This window comes from Taudactylus pleione, unplaced genomic scaffold (assembly GCF_031769625.1).
Source record: "Taudactylus pleione unplaced genomic scaffold, aTauple2 ptg000378l, whole genome shotgun sequence".
Lineage (NCBI taxonomy): Eukaryota > Metazoa > Chordata > Amphibia > Anura > Myobatrachidae > Taudactylus > Taudactylus pleione.
Window position 1 is genome coordinate 5826574 of NW_028284779.1, and position 19403 is coordinate 5845976.

At 44.6% G+C, this 19403-nt stretch overlaps 1 protein-coding gene across 1 annotated transcript in view; it reads left to right on the forward strand.

Moving 5' to 3' along the window:
• DNAH8 (dynein axonemal heavy chain 8) overlaps positions 1-19403 on the forward strand; it is a 521770-nt gene that overhangs the window by 486166 nt on the left and 16201 nt on the right. The window contains exons 81-84 of the mRNA XM_088445337.1: positions 4734-4936; positions 6117-6190; positions 7474-7626; positions 15639-15794. Coding sequence (XP_088301463.1) covers positions 4734-4936; positions 6117-6190; positions 7474-7626; positions 15639-15794 — 586 coding nt within the window. The remainder of the gene's footprint in view (positions 1-4733; positions 4937-6116; positions 6191-7473; positions 7627-15638; positions 15795-19403) is intronic.

The following is a 19403-nucleotide window of genomic DNA, read 5'->3' on the forward strand; positions in this document are numbered from 1 at the left end:
ACGTTCGCCTGTTGCTCGGAAAAAACATCAGAGAACATCTGGTACTCCTTGGGTATAGCTGGAGATGGTAACAAAGCTGTCTTTCTTACAGGTCGTATTTTGGGAAGACAGGATTTCTGCATTTCTGACAGTCAGATCCCCATGTGAGAATCTGCATTGAGCACCAGTCTATCCTGGGATTTTGTTGGCGTAACCAGGGTAGTCCTAAGATGATTTCTTGAGAAGCCTCTGGTATCACTAAGAACTTTAAAGACTCGGAGTGGAGTGCCCCAACTCGAACGAATACTGGTTGAGTTTCCTTGGTGACCACTCCTTTAGCTAGAGGACGTCCATCTACAGAAGTCAGGGAAATTGCTTGCTTGAGAGATGAACAAGGAATCTGTAATTTATCAACTAGGCTAGAAGTCATGAAGTTTCTGGCTGCTCCAGAGTCTACTAGAGCAGAGACAAAGACAGGGTTGGGCTTGAGATCCAAAGCTAAGGATATCTTGAAATCTTTAGTATTTGGGGACGGGCAAATAACTCCTAACTTGATGTCCCCAAGGTCAGTTAGGAACGGGCATTTCCCGACTTGCGGGAGCAGGAGGCCACTGGGTGACCCGAATCTCCGTAGTACAGACAGAGGTTTTTTAACATCCTTCTCTGACTTTCCTTTTTGGAGAGATGGGTTTGGTTCACCTGCATGGGCTCCTCATCTATAGGAGGATGGGGTGGACGGGTAGGCAAGGGAGACATAAATGACCTTTGCCAGTCAGTTCTGTGCTTTTCAGCCTGACGTTCTCTGAAGCGTAGGTCAATTTTGTTGCAGAGTGAGATCGTATAATTTAATTTGGTAGGAAGCTCATGGGTAATCAGATCATCTTTTAATTGGTCGGACAGACCATGCCAAAAGGCTGAGATGAGGGCCTCCTCATTCCACTTAAGCTCTGATGCCAAAATTTGAAACTGTATGGCATATTGGCTGACAGGACGGGTTCCTTGTCTCAGGGTCGTGATGCTGGACGATGCTGACACTGTGCGTCCAGGTTCATCAAAAATCCTCCTGAATGTAGATACAAAGTCTGTAAAATTATCCAGTAGCGAACGAACGAACCCAGAGTGGGGAGGCCCAATCCAGAGCTGAGCCGGTCAGCAAGGACATGAGGTATGCCACTTTGGTTCTAGCGGTGGGGAAGTTATCAGGCTGTAACGTAAAGTGTATATCACACTGATTTAAAAAACCACGACAGAGCTTAGGATTGCCGTCAAATTTGCTTGGCATGGGTAGATGTAGACGAGGGGATACCCTGGTCCCTGTATTACCAGGCACAGGAGGAGGTGAAGTTGCTGATACCCCAGGGGTGATTAACGAGGTTTGCAGAGTATCTTGACGTTTAGACATCTCTTGTAGGAACTGGCCCATTTGATGTTGCATAGCTTCCATATTTTCTAAACGACCAGCAATACAGCTAAATAAATCCACTCCAGACTCCTGTTCCGTGGCCGGATCCATGGGGCCAGTGCAAACTGTGAGGTTCTAAATTGTGGACCCGGGGTGGTGATAGGAGCAGACACAGAAGCAGACTTAAATGAAAAAGTAGAGTTTTTTTATAAGTGACTTAGAAGACATGGGAATGGCAAATGAAAAAGTCCAAGTATAGCACTAAAGTGCACTTGATAACTGTAGTGGGGGTTAATGAGAAAATGTCCAGATAGTAACAGGCAGGAACAGTCCAGTATACAAGTATGGTGAGCTGAAAACAGAATGCAGGTATGATGAGCTGTAACTAAATGCAGGCTTGATGAGCTGTAACTGATGCAGGCAGAGGTAGTGAAGTCCAGCTGGGAGTGAAAAGAAGCAAGGTGCAGGGAAACAGCAGGTTCAGGTACTCAGGCAGGTAAAAAGGTATATAAGTCCAGCAGGTTGGAGCAGGCAAGGTTCAGGCCATACTTGCTGACATTCAGCTCCCTCCTTCCGGGAGGGAGCTGAATGCCTGCATTCTGTGGGGGGCGTGGCCAGGCTATGATGCCTTTTGGGGGCTGGGGCGTGACTGCAAGATCGCGTCATCGTGGCCCCACCCCCTCTTTACATTGCTGGAAAAAAGGCATTGTGAAGCAGGGGGCGGAGCCACGGTGACGTGATTCAGCGCGAATCGCATCATCGGGCCCCCCCGCAGCGGGGGTTTTCACTAGTAGTCTGGGGGGGTAGGCGGCAGCCGGGAGGCTTGCCTGCCTTTCCGGGGGGTCGGGAGCGGCACCCGACATTCGGGAGGCTCCAGACCAAATCGGGAGGGTAGGCAAGCCCGGTTCAGGCTAGGAGCGTATACAAGCAGGCAGGTAAGGCACAGGTACTCTTTCTCAGCCGCAGCTGAGAAACACGTTGCACTGGCCAGGAAGGAAGGCTCTGGACCTTCCTAAATACTCAGTGCCGCACTGTGACTGGCTGGAATGAGCACATGACCTTCCAGGATTGGACAGCCGGAATCACATGGCCGCGGGCAAGATGGCGGCGCCCATGCCAATGGAACGGAAACACCGCCAGACCTCACCAGGCCTAGTGACAGTGTGCCCGCACAGAACCACGCGCAGCCAATGCCCCTCGCCAAACACCAGCACCACTGCCAGAGACCCCCCACCATAACGACCTCACAGGTAATACCCGGTGACTACCATGCCGAGAAACCCTGGCCATGACAGCTGCATTTAAGACAAGAAATGTTAGTCCTGAAGCGCTGTATTATAATGTTTAATCTCCTTAAAGTGATCCTTGCACCTTATATCACTACGGCTGAAGAGAAATTACACAATTACAGTATATTGGGATATCTTTTCAAATTCAAGTCTCACAGCACAAACTGTAAATATATTCCAGGGAATCTATATCCAAAAACCAAATATGTAGCAAAAAATACTTTTTAAAATTGTCTTTATTAAAGATTGCTCATTAATATTGTCCAAAAACACCTTATATCACATCACATATAGAGACATTCAGCATATTGGAAAAAAGCATGAATAGAGCTCACCAGATCTGTGGGGAAGCAAAGATGTTGCATAAGAACGCTGGAAACTTTGTTGTCAGCAGCATTGAGTTTTTTTGGAGTGACAGCAAAGTTTCCAGAGTCCTCATGTGGTCACCAGTGGAGGATTAATAGCGAGAGTGTGAGCAGAATCAGTTGCCGAGAGCCGCGGGTGAGAGCTGCAGCAGAGGGGGAACCAGGCAGAGAAGCTGCTTAAATCATCTCAGAGCGGGACTTAGCGAGAGACAGCCATGGGTGAGGGCCGCAGTTACAGTGAGTGAGTCCAGGCGGACAGGTTACAACAACCATCCAGAATTTACATCATGTGGGATTAATAGTTGAACCGCAAGTATCACTTATAACATCGCTGCGGGTCGCTGCAAGTGCCTGCTATTTCTGCAACATCTTTGGTTCCCCACAGATCCGGTGAACTCTATACATGCTTTTTTAAAACACGCTGAATGCCTCCATACTTGTTTTTTTTTTGGACGTTTTTAAAGAGCAATTTTTAATAAAGACAATTTTTAAAAAGTATTTTTTGCTACATATTTGGTTTTTGGATATAGATTCCCTGGGATATATTTAAAGTTTGTGCTGGGAGACTTGTATTTGAAAAGAAGCTACGTTTTGGATCCATATGGGCATATTCATTTACATCTGACTGGTTTCCATAGGAGATATCATCCCAATATAATTGTGTGATTTCTCTTCAGCCGTAGTGATATAAGGTGCAAGGATAAGGGGATTAAATATTATAATACAGCGCTGCTGGACTCACAGTTTTTGTCTTAAATGCATGTGTCTTTGTTGCAGTCTGCAGGGCCCAGGGACCTATTCGCGCAAACTTACCCTCACTGTACAGTACGTAGCCCATGCCTGCACAACTCTTCCACTCTCTGTTATACCTCTCTAAGCACTAGTGGTCGCCATAGCGGCTGATACATAAACTGTTTCTGGACATGCACAGTAGAAAAAACAAATTGCATTTCCATCCAACTCTACATGATCCCATTATATTTACAATCTGCCGTCAATTTCAAACATTTCCTCAGTTGAAGATATAAATTTATTTTCCTCCTCATACTGCTACCAGTGTGATTAATATATCCAATTACAAAGACTTCATTAAAATGTAAAAAAAATAATAATAAAAAAAAAATATATATATATGTCGTCTTGATGGGCGGCACACTCGTTGTAGTTATACAAACAATCACCGGTGCCCTCCGTAGGAAACCCCTGCATGGAGCCCCAAACAGTAGGATCGAAAGACGGAGGCACTCGGATAGAAACCACAGACTACATGCTGTTAGTCTGTGGTTACTAGCCGAGTGCCACCGTCCTTTGGGGTGTGGTTTGGCGTCACACTTAGAGATTGATCGAGTGGCCGACGGAGGCCCCCGGAAACGTTCGGGTGATACCTTGGCTTGTTACTTTATTTTTCACTACCAACACTTGCAGTGGTACTCGACCGCTCTTTATGGTACGCATACTGATTGAAAGCTGCATGTTGGCTGTTCTAACGTTTAATACATTGTGTGGCGCCCCTTCTTCTTTATTTCAAATTTCAGCTATATAAATATGTGTATGTATATGTATATATATATATATATATATATATATATATATATATATATAGTTTTGTTACAATATCAATGTGTCTTCTTTGGTATAAATAATATTGTAATGTTACAATTTGCAAAGTTTCATGAATTGTTTTAATTTTTATAATAGGTCTTGTTGCCCTGATCGTACTGTATCTCAAGCACGGAAATATATCAGGCATACCTTAGATTCTAAGTACACAGAACCTGTCATTTTAAATCTTGAGAGTACTTGGAAAGAAAGTGACAATCGTACTCCTCTAATTTGTTTTATCTCTATGGGCTCAGATCCCACCAATCAGATTAATGCCCTTGCGAAGAAGCTTAAACTTGGTAAGTGTTGAAGAAACTGAACTATTATTTGAGAATAGTGTCTGAGTGTAGGATTTAAGGGCCTGATTCAGACCCGGTCGCAAGCGCTGAGCGCTCGCAACCGGGTCGATGGTGGCCCAGAGCACATGCGCACGATGGAGCCAGCTCCGTCGTGCGCATGCGCGAGACCTGGATAGCGACGGGCAATCCGTCGCTCCGGGTCTCGCACCAAAGGGGGCGTGCTGTAGATGTTGAGTGACAGCACGCCCCCTTTGGTGGGCGGGCCAAGGGGGTGGCTGCCCAGACGGAGGCATTCCCATGAGAATGCCTACCGTCTGGGGGCGGCCCCACTGACATCACAAGTGATGTCAGTGGAGAGCTTTCGGCTCTGTTTGAGCCGAAAGCTCTCTGGGGCTTGCTGCCACGAGACCCTACCACAAGGGTCTCGTCGCAAGCACGATGGTCGCCATGGTCTTGACCATGGCGACCATCATCCTGGCCGCTCGCATTAGCTGTGGGTGGCATAAAAAATACGCCCTGATTCAGAGCGAGCGCCTGATTCAGACCCGCTCGCGAGCGCTGAGCACTCGCAAGCGGGTCGATGTTGGCCCAGGCGGCTCCGTCGTGTGCATGCGCGAGACCCGGATGGCGACGGGCAAGCCGTTGCTCCGGGTCTCGCTACAAAGGGGGCGTGCTGTTGAGTGACAGCATGCCCCCTTTGGTGGGCGGGCCCGGGGGCGTGGCTGCCCAGACGGAGTCCGATGGTCACGATGGTCTTGACCATCGCGACCATCATCCTGGCCACTCGCACTAGCTGTGGGTCGCTCTAAAAATACAATAGGCGGGCACTGATTTGAAAGAGCGTCCGGCTCTGAATCAGGCCCTAAGTCTCTTCAACCTCTGTGTAATAGGAGCAATTATATAAAATTGTACAAGTAGTTTTTTTGATGGCAAGAAACTAACTCCCTTGTACACATATACCTAGAGTATTCATAGTTACAGTATAATATGAAATAGCACAACCCCTGTCTTAATGAGAAGCTTAGTTCATTCTTTCCCAGTTAATACAGAGTCCTGCTGTATTAACAGCTTTATGAGCGATTCTGACATTTCTTTATAGCATTACGATCAATATAACATTTAAACCTTTATATATGTCTTTTGCAGTGTCTCACTAATGGTTTTGTCTGTTCTAATAAAGAATGCAGGACTCTATGTATGGGACAAGGACAAGGTGCTCATGCACGTAGGCTCATCCAGATGTCAGCGCAACAGGTGTGTTTTATATTGCACAAGATTTACAACACTTACAAAATGCACCTCATTTAATTATGATTATATCAAGAAAGTGACATCCCGTCACAGTTTTATGTAATAATAACATGCAATTACAAATGCGTTTTATGAGAAAAGTTTGTCATCAAATAAAATGAATTTGCCACTGAAAACAAAGATATACTGTACAAAAAAACCTCTCCTAGGGCCCGATTCAGTTGCACGTGGACGTGGCTACATCTTTTGCCGCAGCAGCATCTGCGTCTTATGCAAATGCCGCAACCAATTTTCTCAATACTGAGATGCCCACTTGCAGCGTCTTGCGACAGTGCATTTCCATCTCAATGGGTATTTGGACGCCACCATCGAACGTACCATCCAAACTTGCCCCAGCCCTATGGCAGATGCAATTTCTCCATCGTAGTATTGCCCCTATGTGTCAGTGGCTGTTTGTGTCTGGACATAACCGCTTATAGCGACACGCCCGTGGCTGCTTAGCCACCCCCGTTACTTTCCAGGAACGCCCACTGAAATCCATATCCCCTGCGTCTAAATCCATTCTTTGGAGATTATTCAGTTTAGGACGGAATTGCAAAGCTGCACGCAAGCAGCTTTGCAATTCCGTCTTGGTAATATGCAAATGTAACAGGAGGTGTCTGACGCCCACTGCTGCACTTGTGACCCCAGCACTGCGACCGAGATCGCAGGCTGGGATCACCATTGCGACCATCGGTTGCGATGGTGGACGACGACGCCCGCCGAACAGCTGTGTAAGCGTTAGCTTTCTCAGGCTAACCGGCTAGGGTAGGAAACTGCGTCCGTGGACGCAGCCCCTGGCCTTGCCATTCACAGAAAACAGGGCAGACACACCCCATTTCCGGGAACGTCGACCGCCCCTTAAATGCCTCTGTCTGTCAATCAGGTAAAGGCGTAGAAGGGGCTGCGTGCGATCACGCAGGACCTGTTCTGCACATTCGCAGAACAGGTACTGCGCACGCGTGTGGACTGTGTATCTAGACACTGTAGATAATCCACCTGGATACCGTACTGTCCATAGAGACATGATATGTGTCAGCTGTCACTGGTAATGTGATGTTTGTGAAATGTGTATTTGTTTATATGGGTAAAATCATGAGAATCACAGATATTGCCAGAATATCTCCGACTGAAAATGTATACATTTATTATATGATTTGTTTTGTCAGTCGAGTTACTTGCAGATCGTTTTTGCAAATCTTGCTCTAGCCGTCATTTACCACACTGACAGCGTGTTTGTAATACAGGGAGGATGGGTCCTACTTCAAAACTGTCATCATAGACTGGATTTTATGGATGAATTGCTTGAAACTATTCGAACTAAAGAATTAATTCATGAAACATTTAGGATATGGATAACAACGAAGGCTCACAATAAATTTCCAATAGCTCTGCTACAGGTATGTGTCGCGTGTCTCCAGCAAAGCAATATTCTTTATTATACCAGATATAAGCATATGCAGATCAAAGTTTACTTTTGTCTTCAACAGTACAAGTCACTAATGAAAGTATTGCTGCCAAATCAAAGGGCCGTTACCCTTTACTTATCCTGCTGGACCTCTCTGCTGCCTTTGACACTGTGGACCACACTCTCCTCCTGCATATACTTCACCCCATTGGTCTGTGTGACACTGTCCTCCTAATTGTTCACCTATCACTCTGATGACTCTTTCTTTGTCTCATGTCATGGCTCAACCTTTTCCACTACCTGTTGGCTCCATGAAGGCTCTGGTCTTGGCTCCCTCCATTTCTCCCTATACACTTCCCCTGGTTAGCTCATCAGTTCTTTCTTCCTCTAATACAATCTGTATGTGTTAGAAGCACGATACTGCAAGAAATAAGTGCTGATGTGCTCCACACGATTTGATCCCGGGACCATGTGAACTTGAGACCAACACCAGTTGAGCAACAGCAACTGCAGTTTGTTCAGGCTTCTGTTTCTGTCATGCTTGAACTGTGCTTGCCCTCCGTCCTCTTTCACTGGATGCTCTCTCTCACTACCTGCACCGACCTTAGACAGTGAACCGTTTAACCTGCTTGCCGCCAGCCCTGACTTGACCTGTAACTGGACGACGTTTCATTCTCAGCCTTTAACTGCTTGGATATCAACTTCATACGGGATGTAGTCAGGAAGCCAACGGTCTAAATGCCGACCGCCGGCTTCCCAACTGTCTAATCCCGACAAAGTACGTAATACCTACTACACCACTTCATACACCTCTTTGTGCCCTGCCCAACTCCTTCAATCATTTTTAATACTTGTCTGGGGTGGCGCGACCTACTCAGTGTCAGCTAAGTAGAAACTTTAAATAAACTAAAACTGCTGTTTTCCATGGGTTGGGTTGGACATCTCATTGTGTCCTTGCTCAGTGTCGCTGACTCTAAATGTGAAACCAGGATACAGTATTGTAATGAACTGATCATTTAGGGACACATGTACTGTCCGTATATATATCTCTAAAAGGAAGAGATCCTCTTTACTAAATTTTATGGATTACATACTTGCAACTGACTGAAGACTTTCAAAAAAGCCCATCAAGACAGAGATTGTCTGAGACACATCATAAGGGGTGTGATTATGTCATTAAACACAGAACCATTAACAAAGTGCCTCCACCAACATGCATGACATGCGTCTGGATTTACCATTTGAAAAAAAACAGCCAAATCTGATTATGTCCTGGCCACTACGAATAAATGCATGCAATGGAAAAAAGACAGCCCTAACTGTCTGTATCATGGGGTGAAGATTGTGATAACTAACATAATGGATATACTGTTGAGAGCCAGCAGGAACAGCAAGTTGTGTCTGTCCTATGTAGTATTTCTTCCACTTCCCATTCAATTAAGGAGCTGATTCAGGCCCGCTCGCTAGGATGCGATCGCTCGTAGCTGGCCGATATTTGCAATCTGCGCATGCGTACAGTATGTATCACAATGTGTGTGCGCAAACCACTGCGAAAGATAGGAAAGCGCTGGCTCGCCCAGAATAGACAGCCACTAGAAACGGGGGAGTGGAGGCACAAACGCAGACATGCCTGAGTGTTTCAACACCGTTTCAGAGGCGTGCATAATTAACAGGCAGCGTCATAGTACACGTCACCTGGTTGTATTTCACACTGAAGTGATCGCAGCACTTGCGGCAGGGTATAGTCAACCTCAAGCGCTGTGAGCACATCCGATGGTGCTCGATGAACCAGTGTTTTCATGCTCTTCCAGGAGATGACGTGCGCAAGTGGGCGTATTATGAATGGCTGGTGGGTGTCTGCATACACTAAGTGATCGCACGCCGAGACATAGTGGACGTGCTAAAGCCTTGCCGTATGATCGCCTGCCTTGCTGGGTGTGCGTTAGATTTGCATACACTGGGAGCGAGCGAAAGCATCTAGCGTGTGGGTCTGAATGCGCTCCTAAGTTTCTTGAGACTGATTCTGCTGAGAGATTTTAGAGTTGGCAGAGGCATGTCCTAGCTGAGCTCTAAATTGCGGTGTAAAAATAAAGCTGTCCCGTATTTGTGGGCTACATGCAAAAGCAGCCAGTTTTTACACTGCATGCATCAAATAATAGATGTTTCTTCTTCAGGGTCCATAGGGCTCCACAGGGAGACGCAGGGAGTAGATGGTGCTTGGAGGACCGGACACCAACAGCAAAGCTTTTTTCTATCCCAGGATACTCCGTTCCTTCCCCCTATACCCCGCCCACAGCCTGAAGGCAACCCAGGTTGGTTGGTGTCTGATAGGAGCTGGATCACCTTTAGAACAGTGGGGCTGCTGTTAAGCTTTATTTTTATGATTTTTTTTATTTTCGTTTTTAATACAGAGCAAGCAGCGCTAGACAGTCCTCTGGACGTCTGCACTGCTGCTCCATCACTCCTCCGCGGTGCCGCGACTCCATCCCTCTGCTAGGTACTTTCGGCAGGGCTCCGGGGGGGGACCTAGCTAGCAGGGCTCCTCGGACCCCAGACTGCAACGGGACTCAAGGGGATAGATAAGGTGGGTCCCCGCGTCTATGCGCAGTCTTACCTCCGGTCTCAGGAGACAGACCGGAGGCGCTGATTTGGACACCGGTTCATCCGGGACTCTACTAGACCACCAGGGTATAACCTATACTGGCGCAGGGGACAGCTAAGATTAGGAAACCAGTGGTTGATGTCAATATAGGGGTATGGATTCTAATAATCCTTTATACCTTTAAAATTTCGCTATTTAGCGTAATAAGTCGCACAAGAAATAATTACTCTTCAGACTTTGATTGTGTTTCCAAAGCACAAAAAGATATTATTCAACAAAAGCAGTTAGTTACACGCTGTGATCTAAATACAATTAGATTATACATAAACAAGGTACAGTCAATACATTACGCTTGCGCCCCGGATCCAGGTCCCAGTTATCAATTCTGACGTCTGCTGTCATTCTATGGGTATGACTGAGGTCTACCCCATTTGTGCAATACTATATACTCTTACAAGAAATGGCAACACAATAGAGACAGACAAACACTATTTCATTGGTTCTTGCTCCTGAATGATCTTCTTATTGGACAGTTCATATGGTATCATTAGGGGGATGGCTTGATCTTGTAGCTGTTCCTTTATGTAGTCTTCCTCCCTAGAAACAAGTCTAAACTGGCTAGTTTACATTACATTACAGAGTACTTTTCAATGCCTATCTCTCTATGATCCATAACTTGCAGATGCATGTCGCGATCTCCTTGCCGGTGGAACCGGAAATCTGCAAATAAACAGTGCATCAGTTTGATACTAAACATGACATGTATAACAGTTTTCTATACCTTTAATATCAAATACATGCATTTCATATCATAACCAATATCTTTAAGATAAACTATAATGTGCAGGCACCTTTTATGAGTGTAAATATATATATGTTTGTGGTCGCTAATGTGCATCTGCATATTAAACTAAGGAAATGTTCGTGAAGGTGTATATACCTCACTAAGGTCACGCGCGTCCACGTGCACTTAAATGAATATATACAATTATCAATGTGTGTTTATTTATGATTATATGTAAATATGTGTCTATGTTTGCGCGTTTATGTAATTACGTGTATTTTGTGATGAATTCATATATTTCATCCATTTCTGACATATTTTAAAACTACAGTGCGAGGTGTAAATGGGAGTCCACTTCTTATTTCTAAACAGGGGGGGAAGAGAGAGCCACGGCTGCTTGAAGGTGCCACATTCTAATTTTCTAATTCAATGGTTTTCCTCTACCTATTCACAGTCTAAATGCCAGTTCCTTTGGACCAGACTAGTACTGAACAAAGAGGCACACAATTGCCAATGACTTGCAGGTTCTTGACAATAACCCTTCATTTTACATGTAGATTGCTTACTTTGAGCATACTGGTTTCTGTACATTTTTTATTAATTTTGTTACAGGCAAATTGTATTAGATTGCGAAGTTTCTACAAACACCCACAGACACAAAGACCTGTTTTTCCAGGCTCTGATCAAACCTTATAGCAATACCAATATATTTTTGCATATCGCAGTTGCGCTGACACAGAATCGTCAGATAAAAATTACAAGCGATCATATCCAATTATTTGGTTTCGACAGGGGAGAAGGCACTCTCCCTGCAGCCCCTCCCCCAGCTCTGGGCACCATTCCACTGCGGTCTTGCCGCCCCTGAGCTGCTCCTCCATCACCCTCCACCCCCTCAGAGACTCGCGGTAGCTATTTTCTGCATCAGGTCTCCGGGAACGCTGGGTCCGGTCTCCCTGTATACCTCTCCCAGGAGCCAGGGTATACAGCGCTATTTCCTATCAGCCACTGTGGTCTGTGTAGTTGAATTTAGTGCCCACTGCAGTTATATTGTATGCTCTGCATTGTATGTGACTTGTGCTAGCGCTGCTATCTGTTTCTTGTCTCAACTGTCAGCTTATACCTTTCCTTTTCTTCATTATAACCCTGGCATACTGAGCTATAGAGGGTTCATTGTACCTCACATCTACCTATATTTGTGAGGGCTATCACATACTGTATATCTGTGTTGCGCACTAAACTGTGCCATATTGTACATATATCTGGGTTGCCCACTGCACTGTGCCAGATTGTGTGCTACATTATCCTTGCAGCTATGTCTAGCAAAGACAAGAATATCAAACAGGTAGAAAAACAAAATATATAGGAGCTCTGACCCCAGATAATAACCACAGTTTATTTAATCATGTGGGTACACAGAAAAAATAAGACCCCCCACATAGAAAGTGACATATGCCTATAATAAGAAAAACATATAAGATAAAGAATAAAAATAAAAAAATGACTTAAAAACGGAACCAGCTGTAAATAATAAAAGAGCAGATACTATATATCACAATACGTACAATATACACAGACCAATTGTTGGTAATTCTCAATAGACACAAAAGATGATGAAATACACCCACTGATAGGTATAAATAGCTGTGTCTTTTGGTCACTTATAAATATTCTCAGCAGTCATTTTATGAAAGTTTTATTATTAGTAGTGTCTTGATTAGTGAGTGTTAATAAGAATGTCCCGACATAGGAACGAAATAGAGTTTATCAGAAAAAAACTGTGGCTGTTAAAGGCACATTAATAGTATCCTTGCTCTGTCTGAGTAATGAATAAGAACAACTTCCTGTTTCCCAATCAGAAGTAACTCAAGGGTCTAATCCACAATCCAGCAGCGTATATATGGTTAGTGACATTAGTTATTGCCGTGCACAGCTAATTAGTAATATAGTCCTCTCAATCTCCATTCATTAACATCACACTGGATTAGTAACATGTCCGAGTTAGATTGAGGCCCTGTTTAAATATATCAATTCCCAACACTGCTGTATAAAGCAGCACTTTATCTGTTTGTTTCTGGTCACCGTCTAGCTCCAACAGAGCGTGATGTGGATTGGTATCCCGGCCGATGCTTGCACCTTCCTCTCGTCTCCCACACTGACGTCTGTGTGTAGGCCCGTGGTGCAGCGTTCTTGGCATGTGCGGATTCTCTGGTTGGGTCAGGTGTCCTGTCACATGGTGATCTGCTCCTGGTCCCTGGAGGTTCACCATGTCACTGGCCTCTCCCATGAGTATATCTACTCAGTGTCCCTGGTTATGTACAGCCTCTAGTCCTATTAGTCCTTTTATGCAGCATGGTCCCCCCGCGTCGTTCCTGTTCTCTCTCCCTTCTTCCTCACGTCCCCTATATAAAATGTAAAATATTTAAATCTATTTTCTCCCTCCCCCTCTCATTCTCTAGAACCATCTCTGATACCAAGATAGTGACCACCAAAATCCTTGATAAAACTGATCTGATGAGAAACCCTATTTTTTAATTTTGGGAGTAGATTTCTCTTTATATTATATATCAGTTTTTATTATGATAAAAAAATAATATAATAGATCAATCCTAAGGGGTTAATATTGCCATATATGTATCTATTTGATGCCCTATTGTGGGTCATTTGAACTAAAGAAGACACTTGATAAAGCAGTATAAGATTGCAATATGAAATGCTTGGAAATTATTATTGTATATATATATATTAGTTTTAATTCTTAGTACTATGCAGTATTGAAATGTATAACTGAGAAAATTATATTATATTGAGTAATGCAAATTGCATGTTCTGGCTAAATTATCCTTTTAAAGTAAGATGTAAGCGCATATTCTTTATCTTATATGTTTTCTTATTATAGGCATATGTCACTTTCTATGTGGGGTCTTATTTTTTTATGTGTACCCACATGATTAAATAAACTGGTTATTATCTGGTGTCAGCGTTCTTATATATTTCGTTTTTTTACCAGCGTTCATGTTGGTGAGGATTAGCACCTCACAGTAGGGAGCTGCAGCCCGCATACAGTATCTACGGAGATTTTATTATATTGTATTTGAGGGATATTGGTTATACTCGGCACCTTGAGTGTGTGTTTTGTAAGAATAACAAGCAGCCTGCTGCTCCCACTCTTGGGGCCCCCACAAGTCCTGTGTAGCAGGCTTAGCTTCAGAGGATCTCATTCAAGATGCTACACGGCACCTAGCCCATCAGCCCCTGCATCCTCTCCTCAGGATTAACACAGGCGTCGGTATTTCGACGCCTATCTAAAGTCCCATGTGGGGCTTTCCCGGTCGGGATTTAGGCCGGCGGCAGCTCGGCCGCCTGTCTGCTAACTACATCCCACCTGTAGTGCCAGCGGCCTCTGTATCTGTAGTACAATAGCTGGATAGATACATCACACACTGACCTGATTAGGACCATCTGCAACTCCCTTCCCCAGTGCTTCTTATTGGTACCTCTTATAGTGGCAGCACTGGACTTACAGCTGTACTGCTGCCACATAATTCATAACTATACAATTGTTGCAGAAGCTGCTTTGTTCTTGTCCACAAGCTAATACTCCTCCACTCCCTCCAATACATCACAGACCCAGATTTCTGCAGTGGATAACTTATTTTTTATCTTGTATCATAAAGTAGACTCCTTTTTTACTGCCTCTGGGCTGAGCTGATTACTGAACAATGCATGCTCCTTCCGACCAGGCTCTCCCTCTCCTCCCATTGGCGCTGCCCCCATTCCTGCTCCTCACTTCCCTACAGTAACTGCGGATTGTGGACACCACAGCACAGTGTAGAATCCCAAACACTGTCTACAGGCAGCCAGGAGAATGCAGAGGCACCCTGTCACTTCTCCTCACCAGACGTGACACCCCAGAGTCCATGCAGGGAACAGGGCATATCGAGTAGGGTCCGCCTCCTAGAGTTCCAGGAAGAGGAGCGGTACCACTCAGAAACCCCTCTCCTGGCCACTGTATGACATCACGTGTGGCTGTGCGCGCGTCCACCCCCCATGGATCTATCTTTGCCTATCTGGCGGCTCGGGAACTGATTCTTCTCATCTCCAGCCCCCCCCCCCTTAATACGGCTCTGGTCCTTATTACTAAATATCCACCAGAAAAATCATAAAACGGCCTTGATCATCATTGCATCTGTACTGACCATCTACCACAAGAATACACCTCCTAAATGACGTGTGTGCCGCCAGGTCTACTTTAGTCACAATTGCTGTATGTGAAGACACCCCTGCTATACTCGGCCGAAGCTTCCCTCTCCTATTCTACCTCTCCAGGTATAATGAGATATTAGTGCAGGTTGTGAATAAAAGCTGCAGACTGATATACACTGTACGTTTCCCCTGCTTGTGTGCAGTAAGAAGATGTGTATTCTATGCAAATAAATAGACTTACCCCAAAATGTTTTCTTTCTGATACATATTTTCACAGCTTGACAAGTATCTAAATTGTGATATTCTTTCAATTCCAGAAAGAAAAGTAAACATCATGAAACAATTATTCCTTGACAAATGTAATTCATTATGTATTTTAATAAAAAAATATATTAAATTGCTTGTTTCTTAACAGATATCTGTCAAATTTACCGATGAGACCCCCCAGGACATGCGGGCTTGCTTGAAGAAGACGTTTGCTGGAATTAGCCAGGATCTGCTGGATGCCAGCTACCACCCTATGTGGAGACCTCTGCTGTACACTGTGGCTTTTCTGCACTCTACTGTCCAGGTTAGAATCTCTCCACATGACATAATGGTTTTATGTGGCGGACAAGCACAACATTGGGATCTGCCATATTATTAAAACTCCCTGGTTCTACAGAGCTCAGAGAGAAACATGTCCCAGCTCACATTACATGTCATCACCAGGTACTTTGTGTTACTTTCACCATTGATATCTTTGTACCACTGCAATATTTCATCTCAGGATGGCAAAAACAGTAGAAAATCATTTTAAACAAATGCAGTATAAGCATTTTTTCACATATTTAAAGATTTTAAAATTTTTTTTTTTTTTTTTAATCTATTTCTGACTTTTTAAAAGTGGTAATAAAAATCTAAATTCTCAAATTTTTACATAAATTGCGGTGACAAGAGACTTTGTATTGCCGTGATTAGTGGCAACAAAAATACTCCTTATTGCCAAATTGTGATAAATACTGTAGGTCCAGCGCTTATTTTCTGGTGTCATTACAGGTGTCATTACTCTCCTGCAGTTGATAACAGATTTATAGCACCTCCCACACTCTGGATAAGTGAGCATATGCTTATTTTATTCATTTCTGAAATTATTTAACTGGTTTCTTCCTGTTTATGGAACTAGTTATAAGAATTTAAATTTGGAAACAAAAAGGTGCCAGTACTGCGTACCCCTGAGTACCACCATAAAAAACAGTAACTAAGCCCTTTAGTGACCATCACATCCACCATACTGAAATGATGAACACAATTACAAAATAATACTTAGGGGTATATTTACTAAAGTGCGGGTTTTTATAAGTGGAATTGTTGCCCATAGCAACCAATCTGATTCTACTTAACATTTATCTGGCACCTTCTAGAAGATAATAGCGAGAGTCTGATTGGTTGCTATGGGCAACAACTCCATTTCTAAAAATCCGCACTTTAGTAAATATACACCTTATACTGTATACAAAATATTGCAATATACTATATTAAATAAAGATAAAGTGCACCCTTTCTATCATTCAATACAAACACTCGTTTTGGTACCGCTATTCATGAGGAGAGAATTCTTATCTTTAAAATGACCAGTGTAGCAGTTAGGGTCTCTCTGCCGTGGCTGACACTTCTCTCAAAAGTCTCCTGTCTCCAGTAAACACACAAAAGGTCCACACTGAGCCCTACCGAGCTCCAGATGGTCAAACATGTGAGGAGCCCTGGCTTAGGTAAACTCTTATACACACTCAGCACGAGCTGTTCAGCCCAAAGCCAGCCTTATGTAATGGATGAGAATACCTTTTGTCTTCACTGATTTAAGATTGGGATGTAGTCAGGTTGACAATAACAATGTTGACAATTATGATGTCAGCTTTGATAAAATGACAACATTCCATTATTCTCAGAATGTTGACATTAGGGCAGTGGTTCCCAAACTTTTTTGAATCGCGGCGCCCTAGAGTATCAGCATTTTTTTCACGCCACCCCTAAGTTTAAGTTTGTTATTGAGAAATTCAGAAAAAAATCTAGTAACGTAGTAAAGGGAAGTAAATGGTGATGCCTGTCATCCTTAGGTTCAGTTATGTGGTGGTGGACAGGTTTGCACTTCTGTTTGTTTAGATATTTACATTACAGGTATATTAACAGAGCTGACAAAACTGAAAGTGGATAAATCAATGGGGCCAGATGGGATACCTCCAAGGATACTATAAGAGCTTAAAGAGGTGCTGGTAACACCATTAAAATAATTAAGCAACCAGTCTCTAGCTACAGGAGTAATTCCAGAGCAAATGTAGTCGCATTTCACAAAAGTGAGACCAGTAAGCCTTACTCAGTAGTAGGGAAAATAATGGAAACACTATTAAAAGAAAGAGTTGTGGAACATCTCAAATCCAACAATTTACAGGATCCCAAACATCATGGGTTTACTAGGGGCAGATCATGCCAAACAAATCTTATTGACTTTTTAGACTGGGTGACTAAAGCAATAGATCAAAAAGGGGCCGTAGATGTAGCTTATCTAGACTTTAGTTAGGCTTTTGACACGGTCCCACATCGCAGACTGATAAATTAGCCTGAAGACTTGGGATTTGATTCTAAGACGGGTAAATGGATAAGAACCTGAATGTAGAAGAGGAAACAAAGAGCTGTAATAAATGGAGTGTGCAGTCTCAGGAGGGAAATGTTACAAGTGGTATACCCCAAGGATATGTACTTGGACCAGTGCTTTTTAATGGTATCGGTATGCATTACCGCCGGACCTAAGCCCTGGCGGATGAAATCCCGACACTGGAAGGCTGGCAGATGAAGATCCCGACTAAGGTAAGAAAGTACCCTAACCCTCCTCTCTCCCCCCCCAACCCTCCCTTAGGGGTGCCTAAACATAACCCCCCCTCCCCACACCCTAAACCTAACCCTCCCGGGGGGATGTGTCTAACCCTGAACTCCTCCCGGTGGTGTCTGGCCCTAACCCCCCGGTCCCCTAGCCCAGGGGTGGGGAACCTTTTTTCTGTCGAGGGCCATTTTGTTATATATAACATCATTCGTGGGCACGGTGCAGGCCGTGGTCCCTCAATGTGATGTCACAGGGGGTGGGTCCAAAATCACCATTGATTACAGCAATACCCAGAGCATCCTAAGGATGCTCCGGGGAGGTGTAAGGGCAGTGGTGTACCGTCAAAAGGATCCTAAGGACGCTCCTGGTGGCAGCACTGCATAGATTCTGGCTGCAGGGTGCCATTCTGGGCACCCTGCTAGCCAGACGAGGCTAGCAGAAAAAAGATCTGAGGGCCAGCCCAAATAATTCCGGTGGCCTTATATGGCCCCGAGCCTGAGGTTCCCCATCCCTGCCCTAGCCTAACCCCAACCCTCGTGGGGGGAGGGGGTACCTAACCCTGAGTCCCCCCCAGGAGTCTCTAAACCTAATCCTTAGGCTGCTGGGGGAGGTTAGGATTAGGCTACGGGGGGGGGGGGTTACGGTTAGGCTGCTTGCGGGAGGTTAGAGTTTGGCTGCGGGGGGATAGGGTTAGGCTGCTTGCAGGTGTTTTGGGCTGCTAGGGGAGGTTAGGCTTAAACTTTGGGGGGGAGATAAGGTTTAAACTGGGGGGATGTTTGGGATAGGTTGTGGAAGGGGAAGTTAGGGATAGGCTGCTGGGCATGGTTAGGGTTGGGCTGCTGGGTGAGGTTTAGGGTCAAACTGCTGGGGCAGGTTAGGGTAAAGCTGTGGGAGGGGAGGTTAGGGTTAGGCTGCAGGAGGGGAGGTTAGGGTTAGGCTGCAGGAGGGGTGGTTAGGGTTAGGCTGCAGGAGGGGAGGTTAGGGTTAGGCTACTGGAGGAGGTTAGGGTTAAACTGCAGGGGGAGGTTCCGGTTAAGCTACGGAAGGGTGGTAAGAGTTAAACTGCAGGGGGGGATGTTTGGGTTAGGCTGCAAGAGGGGAGGTTAGGGATAGGCTGCTGGGGGAGGAGATAGTGTCCGAGACTTCTATTCATAAGAGCTGCCAGAATATTACTTTAAACGTTACTGAGATATCCACATAGAAAATCCCCTTTCAATTTCATTCTAATGACGTTTGGTCACGGACTTGCTTGGGCACTAAAGCTAGGACATATATTGTACTGTGTGTATATAAAACCCAATGCCGTCTTTTTATTTGACTAAA